At 39.3% G+C, this 21,308-nt stretch overlaps 1 protein-coding gene and 1 long non-coding RNA gene across 6 annotated transcripts in view; both read left to right on the forward strand.

Moving 5' to 3' along the window:
* LOC133550215 (ribokinase-like) overlaps positions 1–21,308 on the forward strand; it is a 70,121-nt gene that overhangs the window by 20,365 nt on the left and 28,448 nt on the right. For 4 of the 5 annotated variants that reach the window (XM_061896364.1, XM_061896366.1, XM_061896365.1 and 1 more), the window contains 5 exons: positions 1,205–1,337; positions 2,635–2,698; positions 4,617–4,679; positions 6,316–6,480; positions 20,609–20,700. In XM_061896364.1, coding sequence (XP_061752348.1) covers positions 1,205–1,337; positions 2,635–2,698; positions 4,617–4,679; positions 6,316–6,480; positions 20,609–20,700 — 517 coding nt within the window. The remainder of the gene's footprint in view (positions 1–1,204; positions 1,338–2,634; positions 2,699–4,616; positions 4,680–6,315; positions 6,481–20,608; positions 20,701–21,308) is intronic. The other variant, XM_061896367.1, reaches the window with a different exon arrangement.
* Positions 11,248–12,308, forward strand: LOC133548834 (uncharacterized). The gene is made up of 3 exons (XR_009805987.1): positions 11,248–11,562; positions 11,646–11,858; positions 11,929–12,308. It is a non-coding gene; the product is annotated as an uncharacterized LOC133548834 (long non-coding RNA).

The raw sequence follows: 21,308 nt of genomic DNA on the forward strand, positions 1-21,308 counted from the left end.
ATGGGGCACCGTGGCTTAGATGGTGGCGCAGTCGTCCAGAAACTTGAGGTTTCCTGGTACCAATCCAGCTTCCGCCATTCAAGTCACTGCCGATGTGTTCTTATACAAGAGGTTGGCGGGAGACAGAACAGCAATCCTGTTTTGTCTCCCTTTAATGTGTGTCTGATCTTGAATGGGATTGTGCTGAAAATTAAAATGTTCCTGAAGGAACTCTATCTATCTATCTATCTATCTATCTATCTATCTATCTATCTATCTATCTATCTATCTATCTATCTATCTATCTATCTATCTATCTATCTATCTATCTATCTATCTATCTATCTATCTATCTATCTATCTATCTATCTATCTATCTATCTATCTATCTATCTATCTATCTATCCATCTATCTATCTTTCAGTTTGCTGATCTTAACTAACTGATCTCTGTAGGTTATTACTCTGTCATACAGCGCACATTACGATTCAATGCAGTGACTTTGCGTACATATTTTTCAGTTCCTGTTCCATATTGGTAAAAAACAGGAGCAGAAAAGGATGTATGCATAAATGTTTAGCCTTTGTTCCATTTTCCTCCTGCTACATTGTGGCCTCGCTGCCCATCACATCCTCTTCTAACTGTTTGTTTTCATGCAGCAGCAGCAGTGTTTATAGCAACTGCTAGTGTTCTCACTGTCTCATTTACTGGAAACACTGGGATTGAGTAAATTTATTGTAATAGGCACACCTGTTTAACACAACCGTCTTAAAGAAAGTTCACCAACAACAAGTTAATGACAACATTTTTACCAACCGCTGGTCGTTTGACTCTTTTGGCAGTGAGGGCCAAAGGCCAAACCACAACGTCTTGACGCACAAGATGATGCAGTTGCTCTCTCTTGCCCGTATTACTCACCTTCCATTCGCTCTTTGATTGGAGGGGGATAGATGGCTCTTCCTGAGGTCAGCCACCTGTGGCAGAATAAACATTTGAGCAGGACGACTACTTAAACCCGCTGTGCTGAGTCAGCTATTACTGGTGCTGCCAGTGTTATGTCTGAAATCTACTCACCGTTTAGTTGTTGCATTGTTTGGTAAATTTGGACACTAGCATATGAAAAGCTCACTGGACGTTTTATCAACAAAACAAGGGTAAATAAGATTGTAATAATACATTAAGTCATGTGCAATCAAAATTGATACAATATTGTTTTCACTCTCAGCCAGGCATCAAGGCTACCTAAGGAAGGGGAAACCATCCATGGTCACAATTTCTTCATTGGCTTTGGAGGAAAAGGGGCCAACCAATGCATACAGGCTGCAAGACTGGGGGCTAAAACGGCCATGGTTGCTAAGGTATGTACTGCAAAGGTTTTAGGTCGCCACTATGTCATTTTAGTCATGTTGACAAGAGAAAAACAGTAAGACAGATGCACTTGACAGGATTATGAAAAAATATATAGTGACTGCTCTAAATTCCATCTCTATGGCATCAGTGGAACGGTGTAACACTCAAATCTTTATGGTAACACCCATCTGCTCGTCATCTTTCATGAACCAGGAAGTAGCCAGCGAACCTATGGTCTACTTTTGCCAACAGATCACCGGAAACTTTCTTGTTATATATGACATTATAGCATTGCTAAAGGAACGAATCTAAGATAGGCCTATAACTTTTCCACAGTACTATAACGAGAATTATACAATACAATACTGATTTTGTTGTATATACTGCAACTATTTTGTGCATGTCTTCGACTGAATTTTTGTACATATTTGTGTACGTAAATAAAAAAATATTGCATATCCAACCTTTGGCGGCTCTGCATCTTACATTGCATGCTATTCTTTCTACTCCAACAACTTTTTAGCAACTCCAAAAACTTAATTTCCCCACATAAACTCTCCATGTTTCATTTTCTTTTGATCAATACCATACTGGATGCATACACCACCCACACTTGCACGCCTTCAAACAAGCTTATTCCCATACGACACAACCCCAAGTCTCCGATCAGTAAGCACAGAGTGGCCTTTCAACCCAAGCACTAAAGCACCGGAGCCCCACCTCTGTCAGAACAAAGAGGCCCGATCGATAACAACCCAGTGCAGGAGGATCTCTCCGGGCATGGGGAGAACCCAAAAATAGACATCCTGGCTTGTCAAAAACATCCAAGACGGAAGGCCATTCTTCAAAGAGAACGGGGCCAAGCAGCCAATACCAGCCCAACCCACCATCAGACACAGCTACAAGTACCCGTATTTTGGCATGTTTTTTGGAAAGCGTGGGTTCGAAGTAGGTGCCCCAGGCCAAGGTGGGGACCCCTTCCACAACCCAAAGTAGAAACAGATGTGGACGGAAGAAAAGAAAATGAAGCGAGGTGCGCATGAAGAGGCGTAAAGGCGGGGTAATCGTGTCTTCGAGGCTTGGCGCATCTGGTCGTGTGTTTGCGCGTGTGTGCTTCTGTTGGCTTTTGTGTTTTCGTTTTTGCTCATTTTCGGCGGCGGCACCATGCCAGTAAGCTGGCAGGGCACACGAAAATCCAACCCAACTGAGGTTTAGGTGTACACTTTTCAAACGTTGCCGCTAACCAAGTCTGACCCTGCTTGACACCTTCCTTTTTGTAATCGTTTTGTCTTCTGTCTATTCTAGGTCGGGAAAGACTTCTTCGGAGACAATTATATCCAGAATTTCAAGGACAATACCGTGCACACTGGTAAGACAGGGTTTTCTTGCCATCAGATGAAAAATTTGGTTTTCCAAAGTTACATGAGAGGGTACACTTTTTAGTTAGATTAGTGTTCAATGTAACAAGCATGTGTGACAAGTACGTGTGTTTTGTATTTGTTTTGTATTCGTATCAAATTAATGCTGTACCGAACCGAATGTCCCGTAAGCCCACTGATGCGGTGAGAAATGGATGGATGGATGGATAGATGGATGAACACAAAATTTAAGCCGTTTTGTTTTGCATTTTGTTTTCTTACTTTACCAAACTGTGGCCTTAATACTAAGGTCCATACTGAACCTTGAAGATTCAGTAGCGTTACGCCCCTTGTACCAGCAAATAAGAATTCTGACCCTGTCAGACTGGTTTTGCTGCTCCAAGCAAGAAATTTAGTGGGAAAGAGACCACTGTTGGCTCGACAATTCAAAAATGGAAGACATACAAGATAATAAAATTGCCTTCGCTTTGGAGCACAACGCAAAATCTCATCTTGAGGGTTAATAAAATAATCATAAAGCAGTGAATGATCAGCCCAGAATTACACAAAGGTAGCCAGTTAATGATCTAAATGGGGCCAGGACCCCAATCATCAAGAAAAACATGAGGTCTTGGCAACAAAGGAGTGGCTAAAGAAGAAGCACATTAAGATACCTGGAGTGGCTTTGCCAGTCTCTGGACTTTAATTCCATAGAACATCAGTGGCGAGAGCTCAAACTTTGAGTTGCCAAGCAACAGCCTGAAAACCTTTCGGATGTGGTGAGTATCTGTGAAGAGGAGTGGACCAGAATCCCTCCCAAGGTGTGTGTAACCCTGGTGACCGACTGTAAGAAATGTCTCACCTCTTTGATTGATTTAAGCTTTTATTAGTAGATTGCACAGTTCAGTACAGTTCAGTACTCTAAGTTTTCCAACAAGAGTTTTTCTACCAAAGACTAAGCCACATTTTAATTAAATAAATACACAAATACTTATTTCCCTACTTTAATGCATGGGCAATACCTCATCTGTGAGGTCGGAATTCTCACAGGTTGGTAGGGTTTCAAGTACTTGACTCAATCAAATGTGAATTAATTTTTGACTTTGTTGTTTTCCTTGATATTTTGTTGATATTCAGTCTTCATCTGTTAAAATAAACCTGCCATGAAAATTATGAATGAACATATTACAGGGTTTACCCCAACTTGCCAATATACTTGTGGTGGTTGGGGCAATTCAGGGCGTGGTCAATATGACATACTCACATAATTTGCTTTTGATGTTACAGAGAAAATATCACTTAAAAGATTAGAAAATTCTCCATGTCAACAAGAACAACAGAATGAAAATCGAAAAATACTATGGCAGTATTTTATTTGCTCATTTTGCTGTCAACCAAAAAGGGATTCAACCTCAGACAGATCATCCAATAATCAACACAAAAGTACATATTTGACCACTTTTTGGGGGGGATATTTTAGGGGAAGCTGTCTTGCAGTCGCCACTGCAGTATACCCATATCCCCAGCAAGTCCCCAAAGCAAACAGCCTCTGGCATGTCAGATACAACAAGGCGGGTACTGGAAGTCAACAAGTCAGGACAAGTATTGGTCTGGCTGGAAGGCAAAGTAGGGCTGTGCGAGTGTCGCAGTTGAAGGACCTGAGTCTCCAGACAGTCACGTGCGTCTTGCTTACTGTTGATCATCGTTTTTCTGTGGCTTAATTTTCAATGCATCACGAGTCAAAAATTTGGAAATAATAAGCTATTGATATCCATTCATATAATATATTAATTCATGTTATTTCATGTAAAATAATGATTTTTAAGGTGTCATTTTAAAGGTGTGGCGGCTTTCATATTGCCATGGCTCTGTGCCACGCTCAATTACATGTAGGGTAAACCTTGATCTTATCTTGTCTTGCTTTTTCAGGCTTTGTTGAACAGACCCCTGATGCAGCCACAGGAGTTGCCTCCATTATTGTCAACGATGCAGGTACAGACTTTTGAATCTAGTCTATACCCCTCAACTGAGAACCTAGTGACTCTGTGAGTCATTTAGACTTAAAGTGCAATCTTACTTGTAATCCGTGCTAAAATGTGGCTGTCATATGATTTTGTCTCATACATTCACACCGCCATGATTGACTGATTGCAAAGAAGGCTTTCTGTATTTGAGCGTGGTAGAATTGTGTAATTTAGCAAATAAGGCCTTTTGCGACGCGTAATGACTGCCGAGGTTGGGCGCAGTAAAACAGGGATTTACATTTTTTTGAAAGATCCAGAGGGTATTTGCACAACAAGGTTAAGTGGGATATTGTGCTTCTTACCCATGCTATGCTCACAGACTTAGATTGGACAGCTCTAGTTTGAGGGCCTGGTGCAGGATCCAAAGTATATATGCTCTACCACAGGGGAGGTGCCCAAACAAAAATGGTTTCGCTCCATTGTGGTACAAAATCACAGTTGTTAAGAAGATACATTAAAGTGAGTCAGTTAGGATGGAGTCACCCGCTTTAGCATTCCTCGTGACTGCTGTGTTGGCAGAGGTCTCACTTTATTGTATCTATCGTTTTGTACCACATAAAGTGGAACCCTCTTTGTCGAGGAATGTCCCTACTTGTAGAGGACGAATACTTTGGATCCTGCACCAAGCCTTCAAGCTAGTGCTGCTCTGTCTTAGTCTGTGATCATGAACTGATGAAGCCTGCTCAGATGAGAAGAGGCTGCCGTGATTTCCTGTCCATTGCACTAAACGGGGCAGTCTTATTTGGTCCAAAAGTACTGGTCCAGGTTTTGCTTGTACTGTTCAACTCCTCTTGCCCCATTTAAAGACAATGCCTTCTTTCCATTGTCATCAGGAGGTTATGACAGTGTGAGTATCTGACAGATTACTATACAAAACCCTTATTTTAATGCAGAGTTATTCTTTTTAGGGATTTGGTCTTAAACCTCCATCCATCCATTTTCTACCGCTTGTCCCTTTTTTGGGGTCGCAAACATCCTGTTTGAGGTTAAACGCATACTCACACTAGGCCAATCGTACCATGTGGACCCACTTCACATCTAAAGTCTTGCATATTTGACTCGGGTGAGCGCACTGATCCGTGCTCAGGCATAGCACAGTTCTTCCTTTGCCACAACTGGAAAAGGCAGGCTAGAGTTCGGCACAATTCCCTGCATTGGCACATCAGTCACTCTTTACAGGTTCTTAATGATAACCAACACAATTCATAAAAAAAAGTCAAACACTAAAGATGATCAAAAATGCAAATCCACAGCAAGCTTGCTCACTCTGTATGATTTATTTAATTAATGCAATCACACCTTTTCCAAAAAACTAATGACAACCAACTTGCACAAAATAAATTATCAAAAATACACCAAATAGAACTCCAAATATAGCCACAAAGACAGAATAATTGGGTTAATATAGGAAATTAGAGCATTATGAGGGGTATCGCACCTTAGTCCAGCATGACACAAATGGCCTACTGTTGAATACACACTAAATGCAGTTTTTAATATATCCATTTTTTTCAGCCATCTGATTAAATTACAGTCATCACTTACACTGAAGATTTAGGTGGCTAATTGTCATTTTCATGATCCCTGTGGTTGTCCACAAACAGGTCAGAATGCCATTGTGATTGTGGCCGGTGCCAACATGCTGCTAAGTGTGGAGAAGCTGCAGGAGGCTCTTCCAGCTGTCAGTCGTACGAAAGTACTGGTTTGCCAGTTAGAGATCTCCCCCCAAACATCTGTGCAGGCTTTGCGCATGGCTCAAGAGAACAAAGGTCAGTGGACGTACTCTATAGCCTGTTTTACAGCGAGAAAAAACAATGGATATCCGGATGTGGTACTAAAACACTCCTGTCATGTATGAGATTAACTCAAACATTGTATCTCATTAAAAGACTCTGTTGACTTGTGGCCTAAATACACTTCAATGGACCTGTACACACTGATCCTCAGTGTTGGGTTAATTACTAAAAACCAGTAACCAGTTACAGTTACTACTTACATTATTTTAAAAGTAACTCTGTTACTTACACCATAAAGAAATGCGTTACTGTGAAAAGTAACTATGTAGTTACTTCTTTATTTCTTCTTTTTTGAAGCTCCCATTAATGCCCCTTTTTCCTTCATTTCAGTGTTGTTATTGCACCGGAGAATAATAGAATCCGTTGATCAACTTGACATGCATTTGCATCAATGAACTCTGCTAAGCCATTTGGTCTACATACAACACAGAGACAAAGATATGTTTCAAAGGGCCAATTTATTTCAGGCCAGAACAAATTAACAAAACTATTTTGAATAGCTGCAACATAAGATACATAATTAACAAACAGCATAATAATAACATAGCTGTAAACCTGGCTTCACCCAAAAAAGGCACACATGACATGATTATATGTCATGTCACTATATGCACACACCTAATCAGGTATTTTTTTCTCTTAAGGAATTCGGAAATAAAATCATGTCTTTAGGCGATTAACACTGTACTTGATGCCCAGAACATTCTACGCATTTCCCCCGTTTTAGTTTAGAGATAAGGAAAGATTGGCCTGGCCCACTAGCATCCCTCTTGATGTTTGTGAACTTTATGGTATATGCATTTAGAGTGATGTGATAATCAAACACTCTAAAAGTCTAGAATGAAAGAGTATATAAGAGAATTGACAGAGTGTCTGTACCTACAATTATGAATGATGAGCAGAGGCAGAGTTTGGAGTTTTTTCTTTAGCTCGCTTTCCATGTTTATGTACTCATGTCCGCTGTGTCCAGGTATGTGGAAAATGTTGTCCGTGCCGTTTTCTGTTTGACACCGGCATCGTGCTAATTAGCTGCCTGAACTCGGGTGAACCCGCTGTAGAAATAGCCTGTGTGTCTTCTATCACATACGCTGCAATGGCTCAATCCATATTGTCCTGGCTAGCAGTGCCTCCATTAAAGGGGAACATTATCACAATTTCAGAAGGGTTAAAACCAATAAAAATCAGTTCCCAGTGGCTTATTTTATTTTTCGACGTTTTTTTCAAAATGTTACCCATCATGGACTATCCCGAAAAAAGGCTTTAAGTGCCTGATTTTCGCTATCTTTAAATCCATCGTCCATTTTCCTGTGACGTCATTTAGTGATGCCAACATGGCGGATAGCACAACAAGTTATAGCGACATTAGCTCGGATTCAGACCCGGATTTCAGCGGCTTAAGCGATTCAACAGATTACGCATGTATTGAAACGGATGGTTGGAGTATGGAGGCAGATAGCGAAAACTAAATTGAAGAAGAAACTAAAGCTATTGAGCGAATAGCTATTGACGCTATTCGGCGATCGCCTTCGATAGAGTTGCAGGATGTCCATACATCTCTGTGCCATGTGTGCCTTAGCATCGCCGGTAAAATGTGCAGACCAAACGATCGGGACTTTCGCATCTTGTGACACTGGAGCAACTTAAATATGTCGATTGGTAAGTGTTTGTTTGGCATTAGATGTGGGTGGAAAGAAAGGCTGGATGTAAATATAGCTACAAATGTACATACAGCTAGCCTAAATAGCATGTTACCATCAATTAGCATGCCGTGCTAATCGAAGCACACGCCACGTAAGTCAACTTGAATCCGTCCCTGATCGTGTTGTTACACCCTCCGACAACACACCGAAGAGGCATGATGTCTCCAAGGTACGGAAAACAGTCGAAAAAACGGAAAATAACACAGCTGATTAGACTCGATGTTTGTAATGTTTTTGAGAAAATGGCGGACTGACTACCTAGGTGACGTCACGTTGTGACAACATCGCTCTGAGAGCGAATAATAGAAAGGCGTTTCATTCGCCAAAATTCACCCATTTAGTTTAGGAAATCGGTTTAAAAATATATGGTCTTTTTTTCTGCAACATCAAAGTATATTTTGACGCTTACATAGGTCTGGTGATAATGTTCCCCTTTAAAATCCTTAAGTGGAGGTGAAGTGGCATCGGAGTCTGTGTCTGTCTTTACTAGCTTCATTGAAGCCTGTTGCTTTTGTAGCTGTTTCAGCGGATTTGAATTGCTGTTTTGGGCAGTAGATGGGATCTTTGATCCAAGACACATTTAACTTACGTATAACTAAAATGTTCTTTTCTTTGTGCTCGACAAAATAAAAGTAGTGAGAATATCCCCATGTTAAGAAACTGGACTCCGGCTCCGCCATGATGTCCTGTTAGTAATTACAGACACGCCACGCCCCCACCACCCTACCCTGCCCACACCCACACACAGCGCGCTTCTCTCTTCTCCCGCCTGTGACACAAGAAAAATCAGAAGGACCAGACTGCCGCACTCCAAAAAAAACACACTCAGATCTTCTGTTTCTAGCCGACACGACATAAAAAATAACGTAAAATAACGCAGTAACGCATCATGTCGTAACAGTAACTAAGTTACCGAATACAAAAAATAGCGCGTTAGACTACGAGTTACCGCCGAAAATAACGCTGTTGTAACGCGTTAGTCCCAACACTGCTGATTTTTCATTATTTGTGATCTGATTTTCCTATCCCTAACCCTAACATGTAGTTATAACAGTTCCTCAATGGTGCTTCACACTTAGATTTCAGTGGGTTGGTTAAAAAAAAAAAAAAGATTGATGCTAATTTGATAAGAGTGTTCAAAGATGCATATGCAGTAGTATTTCGACTTACATTGGTTCTATGACGGAGCTCTTAACTCAAAAGGGTTGTATCTCAAATCAACGTCTTCCATTGAAATGAATTCAGTTGGTGTTTACTCTCCACCCCCAAAAAGCATAATTTAAACATGTAACATGCCTTTTAAAAAGAAAAACCTGAAGACAACAAATATTGCATAAACATAAATTACTGCTCTAGTTTTATGAAGTAATGTAATGTACCTTGGAGAGTGAACTAATTTCAGATGCTTCTCTGTCACACACACCATCAGCAGCTTTTCCATATTTTCATGGATGTTATTAGATATTATTTTAACATTCTTGGCTGGCGTTAGACTCATTGTCCTTCATTATACTGCAGACTAGTAATGGTACACTCCCATTGCTTTGCCAAGTTTGCGACACGCAGATGTTTTTGATGATTTCAATGAATATCATCCGCTTCTTCTTTTAGGAACTTTCCTTTATACTCACTTCCTTCCCATGGTTGGAAAACCAAGGTATGTTGATCTCTAGCTATAAGCTAATGCCAGCAACTAAGACAGGATGTTTTAGGCGGATCTAATGGGGTTTCCAGTCACATTTGTTACACTAACTAATTGTGGGGAAGTTTGTAACTGAAATTGACAAAATTGTTTGCAACTTAAATCATAACAATTACCCAAGCTCTTATCTTAAAACACTCACATTCTGATTCTTAAGTTAAGGGATTCTAAGCTAAGAAACCACTGAAGTTGCATATCAATAGAAAAAGCTCATTTTTAAGTGGTATTACCACTGAACACAAGTATAAATGAAACACGTTTGTTTTTGCTTCCATTTTTCATGAGTTGGACTCAAAGATCTAAAACTTTTACTATATAAACAAAATACCTATTCCTCTTAAATATTGTTCACAAAACTGTCTAAAACTGTGTTAGTGAGCATTTCTTAAATGATGATTATTGCACTAGTGTGCCTTAGGCCAGTGGTTCTCAACCTTTTTTCAGTGATGTACCCCCTGTGAACATTTTTTTAACTCAAGTACCCTCTAATCAGAGCAAAGCATTTTTGGTTGAAAAAAAGAGATGAAGAAGTAAAATACAGCACTATGTCATCAGTTTCTGATTTATTAAATTGTGTAACAGTGCAAAATATTGCTCATTTGTAGTGGTCTTTCTTGAACTATTCGGGGAAAAAAAGATATAAAAATAACTGGAAACTTGTTGAAAAATAAACAAGTGATTCAATTATGAATGAAGATTTCTACACAGAAGTAATCATCAACTTAAGGTGCCCTCTTTGGGGATTGTAATAGATATCCATCTGGATTCATGAACTTAATTCTATACTTTTTTTCACAAAAAAATAAATCTTTAACATCAATATTTATGGAACATGTCCACAAAAAATCTAGCTGTCAACACTGAATATTGCATTGTTGTATTTTTTTTTCACAGTTTATGAACTTACATTCATATTTTGTTGAAGTATTATTTGATAAATTTATTTATAAAGGACTTTTTAACTGTTGCTATTTTTAGAATATATTTTTTTTAATTTCACGTACCCCTTGGCATACCTTCAAGTACCCCCAGGGGTACGCGTACCCCTATTTGAGAACCACTGCCTTAGGCTGTCCACATTTAAGGTAGGTAGTGAGTTCAGACCCCGGCCGGGTCATACCAAAGACTATAAAAATGGGACCCATTGCCTCCCTGCTTGTCACTCAGCATCAAGGGTTGGGGTTGGGGGTAAATCACCATAAATGATTACCGGGCATGGCACCGCTGCTTCCCACTGCTCCCCTCGCTTCCCAGGGGGTGATCAAGGGGATGGGTCAAATGCACAGGACAAATTTCACCACACCTAGTGTGTGTGTGACAATCATTGGTACTTTAACTTAATTTAAAAGGCCACTCTGAAATGTGCAGTTTTATCACACAGCACAATGCCACAGATGTTGCAAGTTTTGAGGGAGCGTGCAGTTGGCATGCTGACTGCTGGAATGTTGACGGGAGCTGTTGTCCTTAAATTGAATGTTAATTTATCTTCCAAAAGTCGTCTCGAAATGTGATTCAGAGCATTTGGCAGTACATCCAACCGGCCTCACAACTGCAGACCACCTGTAACAACACCAGCCCAGGACCTCCACATCCGGGAGGTGCACCTCCATTATCATCTGAGACCAGCCATCCTGACAGCTGCTGCAACAAGTGGTTTGCAAAACCAAATAATTTACTCACAAACTGTGAGAAACCATCTCAGGGAAGCTCATCTGCATGCTCATCGTCCTCCTTAGGGTCTCGACCTGACTGCAGTTTGTCATCGTAACTGACTTAAGTGGGCAAATGCTCACATTTGATGGTGTGTGGCACATTGGAGATGTGTTCTCTTCACGGAGGAATCCTGGTCTTCACTGTACTGGGCAGATGACAGAGAGCGCCATGTGGGAAAACGGTTGGCTGATGTCAACGTTGTGAATCGAGTGGCCCAAAGAGGGTTTGGGGTTATGGTATGAGCAGATATATGTTATGGACAACGAACGCAAGTGCATTTTATTGATGGGATTTTTCAATGCACAGAGATACCGTGTTGAGATCCTGAAGCCCAATGTTGTGCCATTCACCCAAGACCACCGCCTCATGTTGCAGCATAACAATGCACGGCCCCATGTTACAAGAATCTGTACACACTTCCCGGGAGCTGTAAACATCTTAGTTCTTGCATGGCCAGCATACTCACTGGACATGTCACCCATTGAGCATGTTTGGGATGCTGGGAATCAGCGTGTTACAGTTCCTGCCAATATCCAGCAACTTCCCACAGCCATTGAAGAGGAGTGGACCAACTTTCCACAGGCCACAATCAATAACCTGATCAACTCTATGCAAAGGAGATGTGTTGCACTGCGTGAGGAAAATGGTGGTCACACCAGATACTCACTGCTTTTCTGACCCCCCCAGACACCCAATAAAGCACTGCACATTTCAGTGTGGCCTTTTATTGTGGGCAGCCTAAGGCTGCAATAATCACGCTGTTTAATCAGCATCTTGATATGTCACACCTGGGAGGTGGGATGGATTATTTTAGCAAAGAAGATGTGCTCACTAACATATATTTAGACCGATTTGTGAACAATATTTGGGAGGAATAGGTATTTTGTGTAAATAGTGTAAGGAACTAAAACAAAAGTGCTGCGTTTATAATTTTGCTCATTATAAATAGTGTGTGGATGATAGTTCTGCTGTGTTTTATCCAGTAATACAAGCATACTGAAATTGAAGCCAACATACTAATTTACTTAATTAATATCTATTATCCACTGATGATAATGGTACGTGAATCAGATAATCCCTACATTATACTCTAAAGTGAAGGAAAACATGATATACAGGATACTTATAATCATATTTAACTTAAGTAATCTTAAATGTGTAATTAATACTGAATTAATAATACAATACATTTAGTGTATGTATACATTAACGATACTGCCTGTTAGGAAACATGGTTTTAGTGGTTGGTACCTTTGTCCTATTAAGGTAATTATGTTCCCCCATGTACTCCTCTACTTATTTGCCTATCTGTTGTAAATCAATGTGATAGCCGAGTGGACAAATGAACATGTAAATCTGCTCTGATGTGTTTTCAGCCATTCTCGACATGTACAATTACACACGTCAGTCTCACCGGGCTGTTGTTGTCGTCAGTAGAATTAGACCCACATTTCATCCTTCCTCCTTCTTGTGGTGACCAGGTTACAGAATTCGTCATCTTTAATAGCGTCCTATTATTAGACGCCCTCAGCGTCATTAATACGTCCTGGGAGCCTCTCATCAGGGTATTCTACTGGTAATCAATCGCGGCGCGCTGCCAGAACAAAAGGAATTGCAGCCATAACTGTGTTGCAGATGGGATGCCCAGATGGCCTCCGCGAATGCCATCATCCCCCTCCTTTAACATGCCACAAGATTGGACAGACCATGTGGCAGGACAGAGACGAGGGGAGCGAAGGATGCCACCTCGACGTTGTGGCACCAAGGCATTGCGTAAATGGAATTCTCTGGAAAGAATAGGTGTTAATGGGTTTGGCAGGGATGACGTTGGGTTGAACGTTCATATTACACCAATGTTAGTCGTCTGTAGATGCCAATTTTCACATGTCAATGGACTTTATTAACATATCTGCAATTATAACAGTATTAGTACAGCGAAAGTTTGATATTTGGAAATATGGAAATTTTTCCTCAGAGTAAGGCCAAGCTTGTATTTCTGACCAACATATGTAATTTGAGCCACTTAAAACCCTCTCACATGCGTTGATGACTCGTGTGTGGGTGTGTGTGTGTGCGTGTGCAGGTGCGTGCGTGTGTGTGTGTGTGTGTGTGTGTGTGTGTGTGTGTGTGTGTGTGCGTGTATATGCGAGTGCATGTGTTTGTGTATTATAGTCAATTTCCTATACCGCTCTGTATTCCCATTCGCTGTTTTTTTAAAGGGGACATATACTGCAAAAACAACTTTTGTTCACCCATTGCCACCTGTTTTTCTGCATCTGGGATTTGCATAAGTCTCGAAAATATGAAATCAAACAGTGGAGGCATTGTAAAGATATTTATAAAACAATATTGCCTTCCTTCATACTAACCCTAAACAAGCCGTTTGGAATTTGCTATGTCCTGTGAGGTTTTTCACACCAAAGTGCTTTGAGCGAGTTCGCCATTGTAGTCTGACACTTTGGTCAATAAGTTCCTTCTTTTTCGTTATCGTCTTGTTGTGGGGCAGACTGTCTCGTACGTGCATGCATTCTCCGCAGTTGCCACTTCTAATGCAAAGTGTCATATTGTTCGAACTTATTATCAGTAGAGTCGCCATGGAAGCGCTAACAACTACAAAATTAATCATGGAGTGAAGACAAAGACAAAATGGAGGCATGTAAATAAGACCGCCCACAAAAGGGCGCATCCTGAAGAGACGGTCAGAAGGCAGCTGGAAAACGCTCTGTAAATCATAATCTATGCACAATTTTGACCAAAAAAAACACTGTTACTAAATTTAGAAACAAAATCATAACATGACCTCTTTAAATGAGCAACAAGTAGCTGTGTCTTTGTTTTACTCTAGAAGTATTTTTCTTGCCATTATTTGTCCAGCACTTCTATTAGTCCTTGACCCATGCAGACAATCCAGTCAAGACACACACACTTACCGACCAGATATGACTCAATTTGTGAGTATCCAATATTGCAACATCTGTGCAAGCAGCTGTTTACATGCATCCGTTGGTTTCTGTGACGCTTGCGCAAAGGATGAGTGCAACCTGAGACTGACATCAATGTGAAGTATGCAGATCTCTTAAATTTCCTGTATTTTTCATTAGCTGCCATCTACAGCAGTCTATTAGAGACTTATTGCATGTTTACTTTATGAGCACCAGGCCGGCCCATTTATTTGCCATCAGCACTGGAAATATCACGCTTGACGCAAACACTGTGATCACGGCACAGATGGCAGATACAGGAACAGATAGCAGAAAGTACATTTTTAACATCATTCTTGGTTCCCTACATGATTTTAAGCAAATAACAGAACTATAGTCACAAAAATCAACAAGGTATCTACAACTATTATTTCACTTGAACATTTTGTGCAGCAATCTGCTCAAAGTAGCTCAATTAATTTTTTCAGTGGTTAAACATGATACATTGTGTTTTTATTTGGTCACCTATCAACAGGGAAGGCTGCAAGATTGTTTTCTGTCCCGGCGCTTAGGAGGGGCTTGACTGATTTGTGGAGGGGCTAAGAAAATAATCGATTTTCATGACTTCAGTTCTCATTTTTTCAATAAAATCAGTTATGATACACAGCACAAGCATGTTTGATACAAAAGTAGTTTTAACTGGATTTGACCCATAAATATTAAATAAATAGTTCATTTTAAAACAAGCAACAATGACAAAAATGTTTTTCGCGCAAAGATGTCGGATAGAGCAACGGACAGTGCTTACGCGCCTACTAATAACCAGACAATACATCCAAAAAAAGGGTCTTTATCCATATGCATAATTATAGAAAACAGACAACTATGCATTGGCAATATTGTTTCGGATCACAACATAATAACTTAAGATATTATTAATAGTGAAATTACTATTAGGCCTAAAGCCTGAAATGTGTTTGAGTTGAGTTGAGTTTGAGTTTACTCTGAACAAGCATGCATACAACATGGTACATCACTATTTCCAGTTTCTCTTTTCAACATGTTCGATAAGGATAAGAAGCAGAGTTTATTTATTGATCCAACCCCTTTTCCTATACATAGCAAAAACATTAATTTCCTGTTCTCAATGTATTCACAATATACTCCATAAGTAATCAAATTGAACAATAAATAGATAATAATTAATGAAGTAAGTTGTATTTTATATGGAGAGATACAGTAGAGAAGATTCTCAGTAAATTCAGAATGTTTATCATGGTTCTTCTTAATTGTACTTTGTAAACACTTAAAGTTTAAAGGGGTTCTTGAATTGGATCATATTAGTATGTTCTTTGATTTCTTTGCTTAATTCATTCCACAATTGAATTCCACATGCTGATATACCAAAGGTCTTAAGTGTTGTACATGCAAACAAATGTTTTAAATTACATTTTTCTCTAAAGTTATATTTCTTCTCCTTTGTTGAAAAGATTTGTTGTACACTCTTGGGTTGCAGGATATAGTTAACTTTGTGCATAATTTTAGCTGTTTGAAAATTCACTATGCCGTCGCATTTCAGTATTTTTGATATAATAAATACTGGGTTTGTATGTTCTCTATATCCATATATACATATATATCCATCCATGTTTTGTAGTTATTTCCCCATATTTCTGCACAATAACTCAGAAATGGTAACACTAGCCAGCAGTAGAGAATATGGTGTGATTTTTGTTCCAATGCATATTTTGCTTTATTAATTTCTTGCCACCTTATGTTGTATATTTTATATATGAGATTTCCACTTCATTTTATCATCAATCATTATACCTAGAAATGTTGTTTCATTTACTCTTTCAATTTCTATTCTATCAATTTGTATTTGTGTTTGACTTTCCCTTTTACAGCTATTGAATACATTTTCTTTTTAGTTTTACAGAGGTTTAAGTATAGTCTGTTTTTGTCAAACCATATTTTTAATTTGTAAATTTATTCTGTTATTATTTGTATTAGCGTCTGTGTTCTTTCCTGAACAAAACGCTGTCCTATCGTCCGCGAATATTACTAACTTTAAGTCTTTTGTAACTTTAAAAATGTCATTTATATAAAGATTGAACAATAATGTTCCCAGTATTGGTCCCTGTGGTATGCCACGGAACATATTTAGTGTTGTAGATGTTTGTTCGCCTAGCTTTATGTATTGTTTCCTGTTGGTTAAGTATTTTGTAATCCAGTTTAAGACCAACCCTTTGATGCCATACCGTTATATTTTGTTTATTAAAATATTGTGATGAATTGTGTCAAATGCTTTAGTTAGATTCATAAACACTACTGCTGCGCGTTGTGTACCATCTATTGCATTGGTAATTTCCTCTATTATTTGATTGAAGCCATCGAAGTTGAAATATTAGTTCTACAGCTCAGTGAGTATTCTATATTTGTTTATGAAACTCTCCAATCTGTTATTGAACAGTCTTTCAATGATTTTAAAAACTTGTGGAAGAAACAAACAGGTTGATGATTTGCAAATTGGTGTTTGTCTCCAATCCTATAAATTGGTACGTCTTTGGCTATTTTCATTTTGTTTGGGACTTTGCCTGTCCCACCGCAACAAGAAGTGCATACAGCTCAATTTACAAATAATCGCTCTAAAGGGGCGAGCCAAAAAAATTTGCATTGAGGTTGTGATTGGGCAGCCAAAATATGGAGCGGGACAATTTGTTAATCGTTTGGAAAGAAGGACCCGCTTGCATGACTGGCCAAAGAAAGATGAACTTAGCCCGGTGATAGGCTTAGCAAAGATGCATTCGCAGAGACAATTGGTTGCCACAAAGCTATCCTGTTTTGTGGGATGTCTTACTTACGTGGCCTGTTTTTACCATATATGTACAGTATAATCCACGGACGTCAACAGTGGGACGTCACAAATGGGGTAAATTCCAAGCGGCTCCTTTGGTAAAAGTTTGATGAAAGGCAAGATTGTTTTATATCTCCGCAATGCCTCCATGGTTTGCTTTCAAATTTTCTGGACTGATGCAGATTCCAAATACACTACAAAAGGTACCAATAGGTAAGAAAAGTTGGATTTGCATAAAATGGCTCTAAAATGCTGGGTGGAGTTGCTCAACTGGGGTTAAACACATTTCTGACAGGACTAGAGCAAAGTTACTAGTTGTGTAACAGCCCAATAATTTAACAGTTCACTAATCTTCATACAATATTCACCTGAGAAAACATTTCAGAGTATTAGTCTGTTATCGAGGGACAGCTCCCGTGATATAAAGTGACAAGATGTTGGCTCGTAAACTAACAATGTGAGTGTGTGTGTTGAAATGGCAGACATTATTTCCACTTTTACCCAACATCTACCTCAAAGCGCCAGGTGGCTATAGCCCAGCTCAAACCCACGCAGCTGCTCTCTTACATGCCCACGCAAATACACGCACACACACTTTTACAGAACTGACTTTGAGATCACCCTTCTTGAATATACATATCACTAATACACATGCGCGCATACTTGCATGAGGCTTTATTTTGTATACAGCAGTATCAGAATTAATCGCTTTGCCAAGCTGGGCTTATCCTCACACGTACACAGAAATCATGATATTAGATGCATTATTGCCTGCTGCTCATAAATTTGCATCAAACTGTGATGTGCAACATGTTCAAAGGATTATTCCTGACAAATTGTGCTCTCAAACATATACACACATAGAAAAGGTCACAACGCATCTCATCACCCACACATTGACACACATTTATAGGGTTAAAGACCTTATTTTGAGTCCACACACACACACAACATCTTGGAAATACAAGGGTTACAGCAACGGGATATGAGGCTGTTTCCATCAGCCAGTTTCCAGTATTTTCTTTTTTTTTTTCCAAGTAAATGCTAATTTAATCGTTTAAAAGGTGCATTTTTATAGAAGCTTATCCACTTGAGCTTTGCCAGCAATCAGAATCCCCAGCAGTAGCTTATGATGCTTTGTACCACATAAATTTTAATTAGTTAGGTAGTTTTAGACCTTGATAGTAGAGTTTGGAAAGGAACAAATGAATTTCATTATTGTAGAAAAATGTCACCAACTGCATGCACCTAATACAGGGGTCGGCAACCTTTACCACTCAAAGAGCCATTTTGACCCGTTTCACAAAATAAACAAAAAATAATGGGAGCCGCAAAACTCTTTTGAAATTTATAATGAAATAACACGGCATACAGAGTTGTTGTTTTTTTTGCTTTGTGCTATATAATAAGAAAATTTAACGCGGCCCGCAAGTTTTACATGAATGCCGCTTGACAGTATTACACTTATGTTGAAGACGTTAATTTAGCCTACTGACGTGTATTTATAAATGGTTGATTTATGTAGGCTAGTAAGGTACCTTACTAGCCTACATAAATCAACCATTTATAAATAAAAGCATTACACTTGCCAACCCTCCCATATTTTCCGGAGGTTCCCGTCTTCTCAAAATATCTATTCTCGCGAATATCTGATGATATTCATCCAAACAACAATAATAAGGGAGTGCAATGAAAGGGCTGCCTTAAACGCCCTCTACAACATGCACAAACTGCTTACCAGTCCAGTTACACATTGTATGTGGATCCTGCAGACGCACGCTCACCACTGCAAGACATAGTTGTCAACAGCCATACACGGTACACTGAGGGTTGTGATATAAACAACTTTAACACTCTTTCTAATATGCGCCACACTGTGAACCCACACCATACAAGAATGGAAAACACATTTCGGGAGAACATCCGCACTGTAAGACAACATGAACACAACAGTAAAAATACCCATAATCCCATGCATCTACATTATACACACGCTAGCACCATATTTGATCTCAATTATATTTTTTTACTGTTAAGAATTTGCAAGGAGCAATCACGTCAGTAATTGAAAGACTTAGCTACATAGTACACTTGCATGTGTGTGTTTATGCAATGATGCAGTACCTTGGCCCAGCTATATCAATTGTGCAGGAGGAGGGGAAGTGGGTTAAACTGGGCATGTATTACTAGGGACGGTGTGGCGCAGTGGTACAGTGGCCGTGCGCAACCCGAGGGTCCCTGGTTCAATGCTCACCTAGTACCAACCTCGTCATGTCCGTTGTGTCCTGAACAAGACACTTCACCCTTGCTCCTGATGGGTGCTTTTTAACGCCTTGCATGGCAGCTCCCTCCATCAGTGTGTGAATGTGTGTGTGAATGGGTAAATGTCGAAGTAGTGTCAAAGCGCTTTGAGTACATTGAAGGTAGAAAAGCGCTATACAAGTACAACCCAATTATCATTTATTATTGCGAACTATCCAAACTAGCAAACTAAATACAATACACACAAACAAAATAGACTGGAAGACACACCTGGATGGGTGTGGAAGTGGAGAGCTGATTGGACCATGACAGGACATAGGTGAAATCATAACATGACAGGAAGTAGTGACTGACAGGAACTTATCTTAAATGCAGAACTGGAAAACGAAAAAAATAAATAAAAAAAGACAAACACAGGTCAACAAAATGACAAAAAGTCAAAGCTGAAAAACCATGACAGCCATGATAGACAAATAATTAGGTGCAGTTTGACAACAACCCAGACTACATCCTGGCAGGTCTAGTCCACAAAAAAGATATTGTTCTGTTATTAAGTTTAAGTCTTTTAAAAAAAAAAGACAAAGAAAACGCAAACCGCCTGACACGCCTTGGGTTAATCCTTTGATGTTTGAAGGGCGCTGACATCTGGTATGACTTAATGTGTGGCGGTGGTTCTAACTGTTTTTGTTTTGACACTAAAAAGTCATTATTTTTTCTTTAAAAAAATGCCAACATTTTGTGTTCGGTTATAGAAAGTCCACCATACAATATTTTTTTTCTTCTCTTTTGACAAGCTGATGTCTCTCTGGAAGTCTGTAGTTGTCATGGGATCTTGGCACAGTGCAGCCATGAGTGAGACAGTCCAAACTGTTGCTACTGTATTGACAGTAGATATCATTTTACAAGTTAATATTGTCAGTGAAATTGCCTGTTTTTCTTGTTGTAGTTAAAACCATATTCAACCCTGCACCAGCTATCCCTGACTTGGATCCTGACTTCTACCGATTCTCTGATGTGTTCTGCTGCAATGAGTCTGAGGTAATGAATCACACAAACACACACACAATTAGATCGTCAGTTAAATACTGCACTTTTTTATTGGGATTATAAAAAAATATATATCTTCTCTCTTCCTTTAATTAACAGAAAACTTAAACATACTCAATAAGTCTTTAAATCTTGGCAGTACATGACTTGTACATTTGTAGGATTTACTGTACGGTTGCTAAATTCTCATAATTAGATAATTAGTGGAGTACACTGCCTATTATGGTAGGATTAGAACCATCCTGAAATTATAAGAGCACACACCCTTGAACAGTAACTGAACCTTGTCTTCTAGATCAGTGATTCTCAAACTATAGTATGTGTACCCCTAGTGCGGTGGTCAGCAACCCGTGGCTCTGGAGCTGCACCCGAGTGGCTCCCTGGAGCATTTTTTAAAAAAGGATTGAAAATGGAAAAAGATATAGGGGAAATATTTTTTTTGTTATATTATGTTTTTTGTTTGAGGACAACCATGACACAACCCTTCCCAATTGTTAGAAAGCCTACTGTTTAATAAGTTTGTGTATGTGCTTCACTGAGTGTATTTGGTGAACATCGTTTTCTCCTACTAACAAAAGCATTTCAATAATGAATAAAGC

The sequence above is a fragment of the Nerophis ophidion genome, linkage group LG03, assembly GCF_033978795.1.
Source record: "Nerophis ophidion isolate RoL-2023_Sa linkage group LG03, RoL_Noph_v1.0, whole genome shotgun sequence".
Classification (NCBI taxonomy): Eukaryota; Metazoa; Chordata; class Actinopteri; order Syngnathiformes; family Syngnathidae; genus Nerophis; species Nerophis ophidion.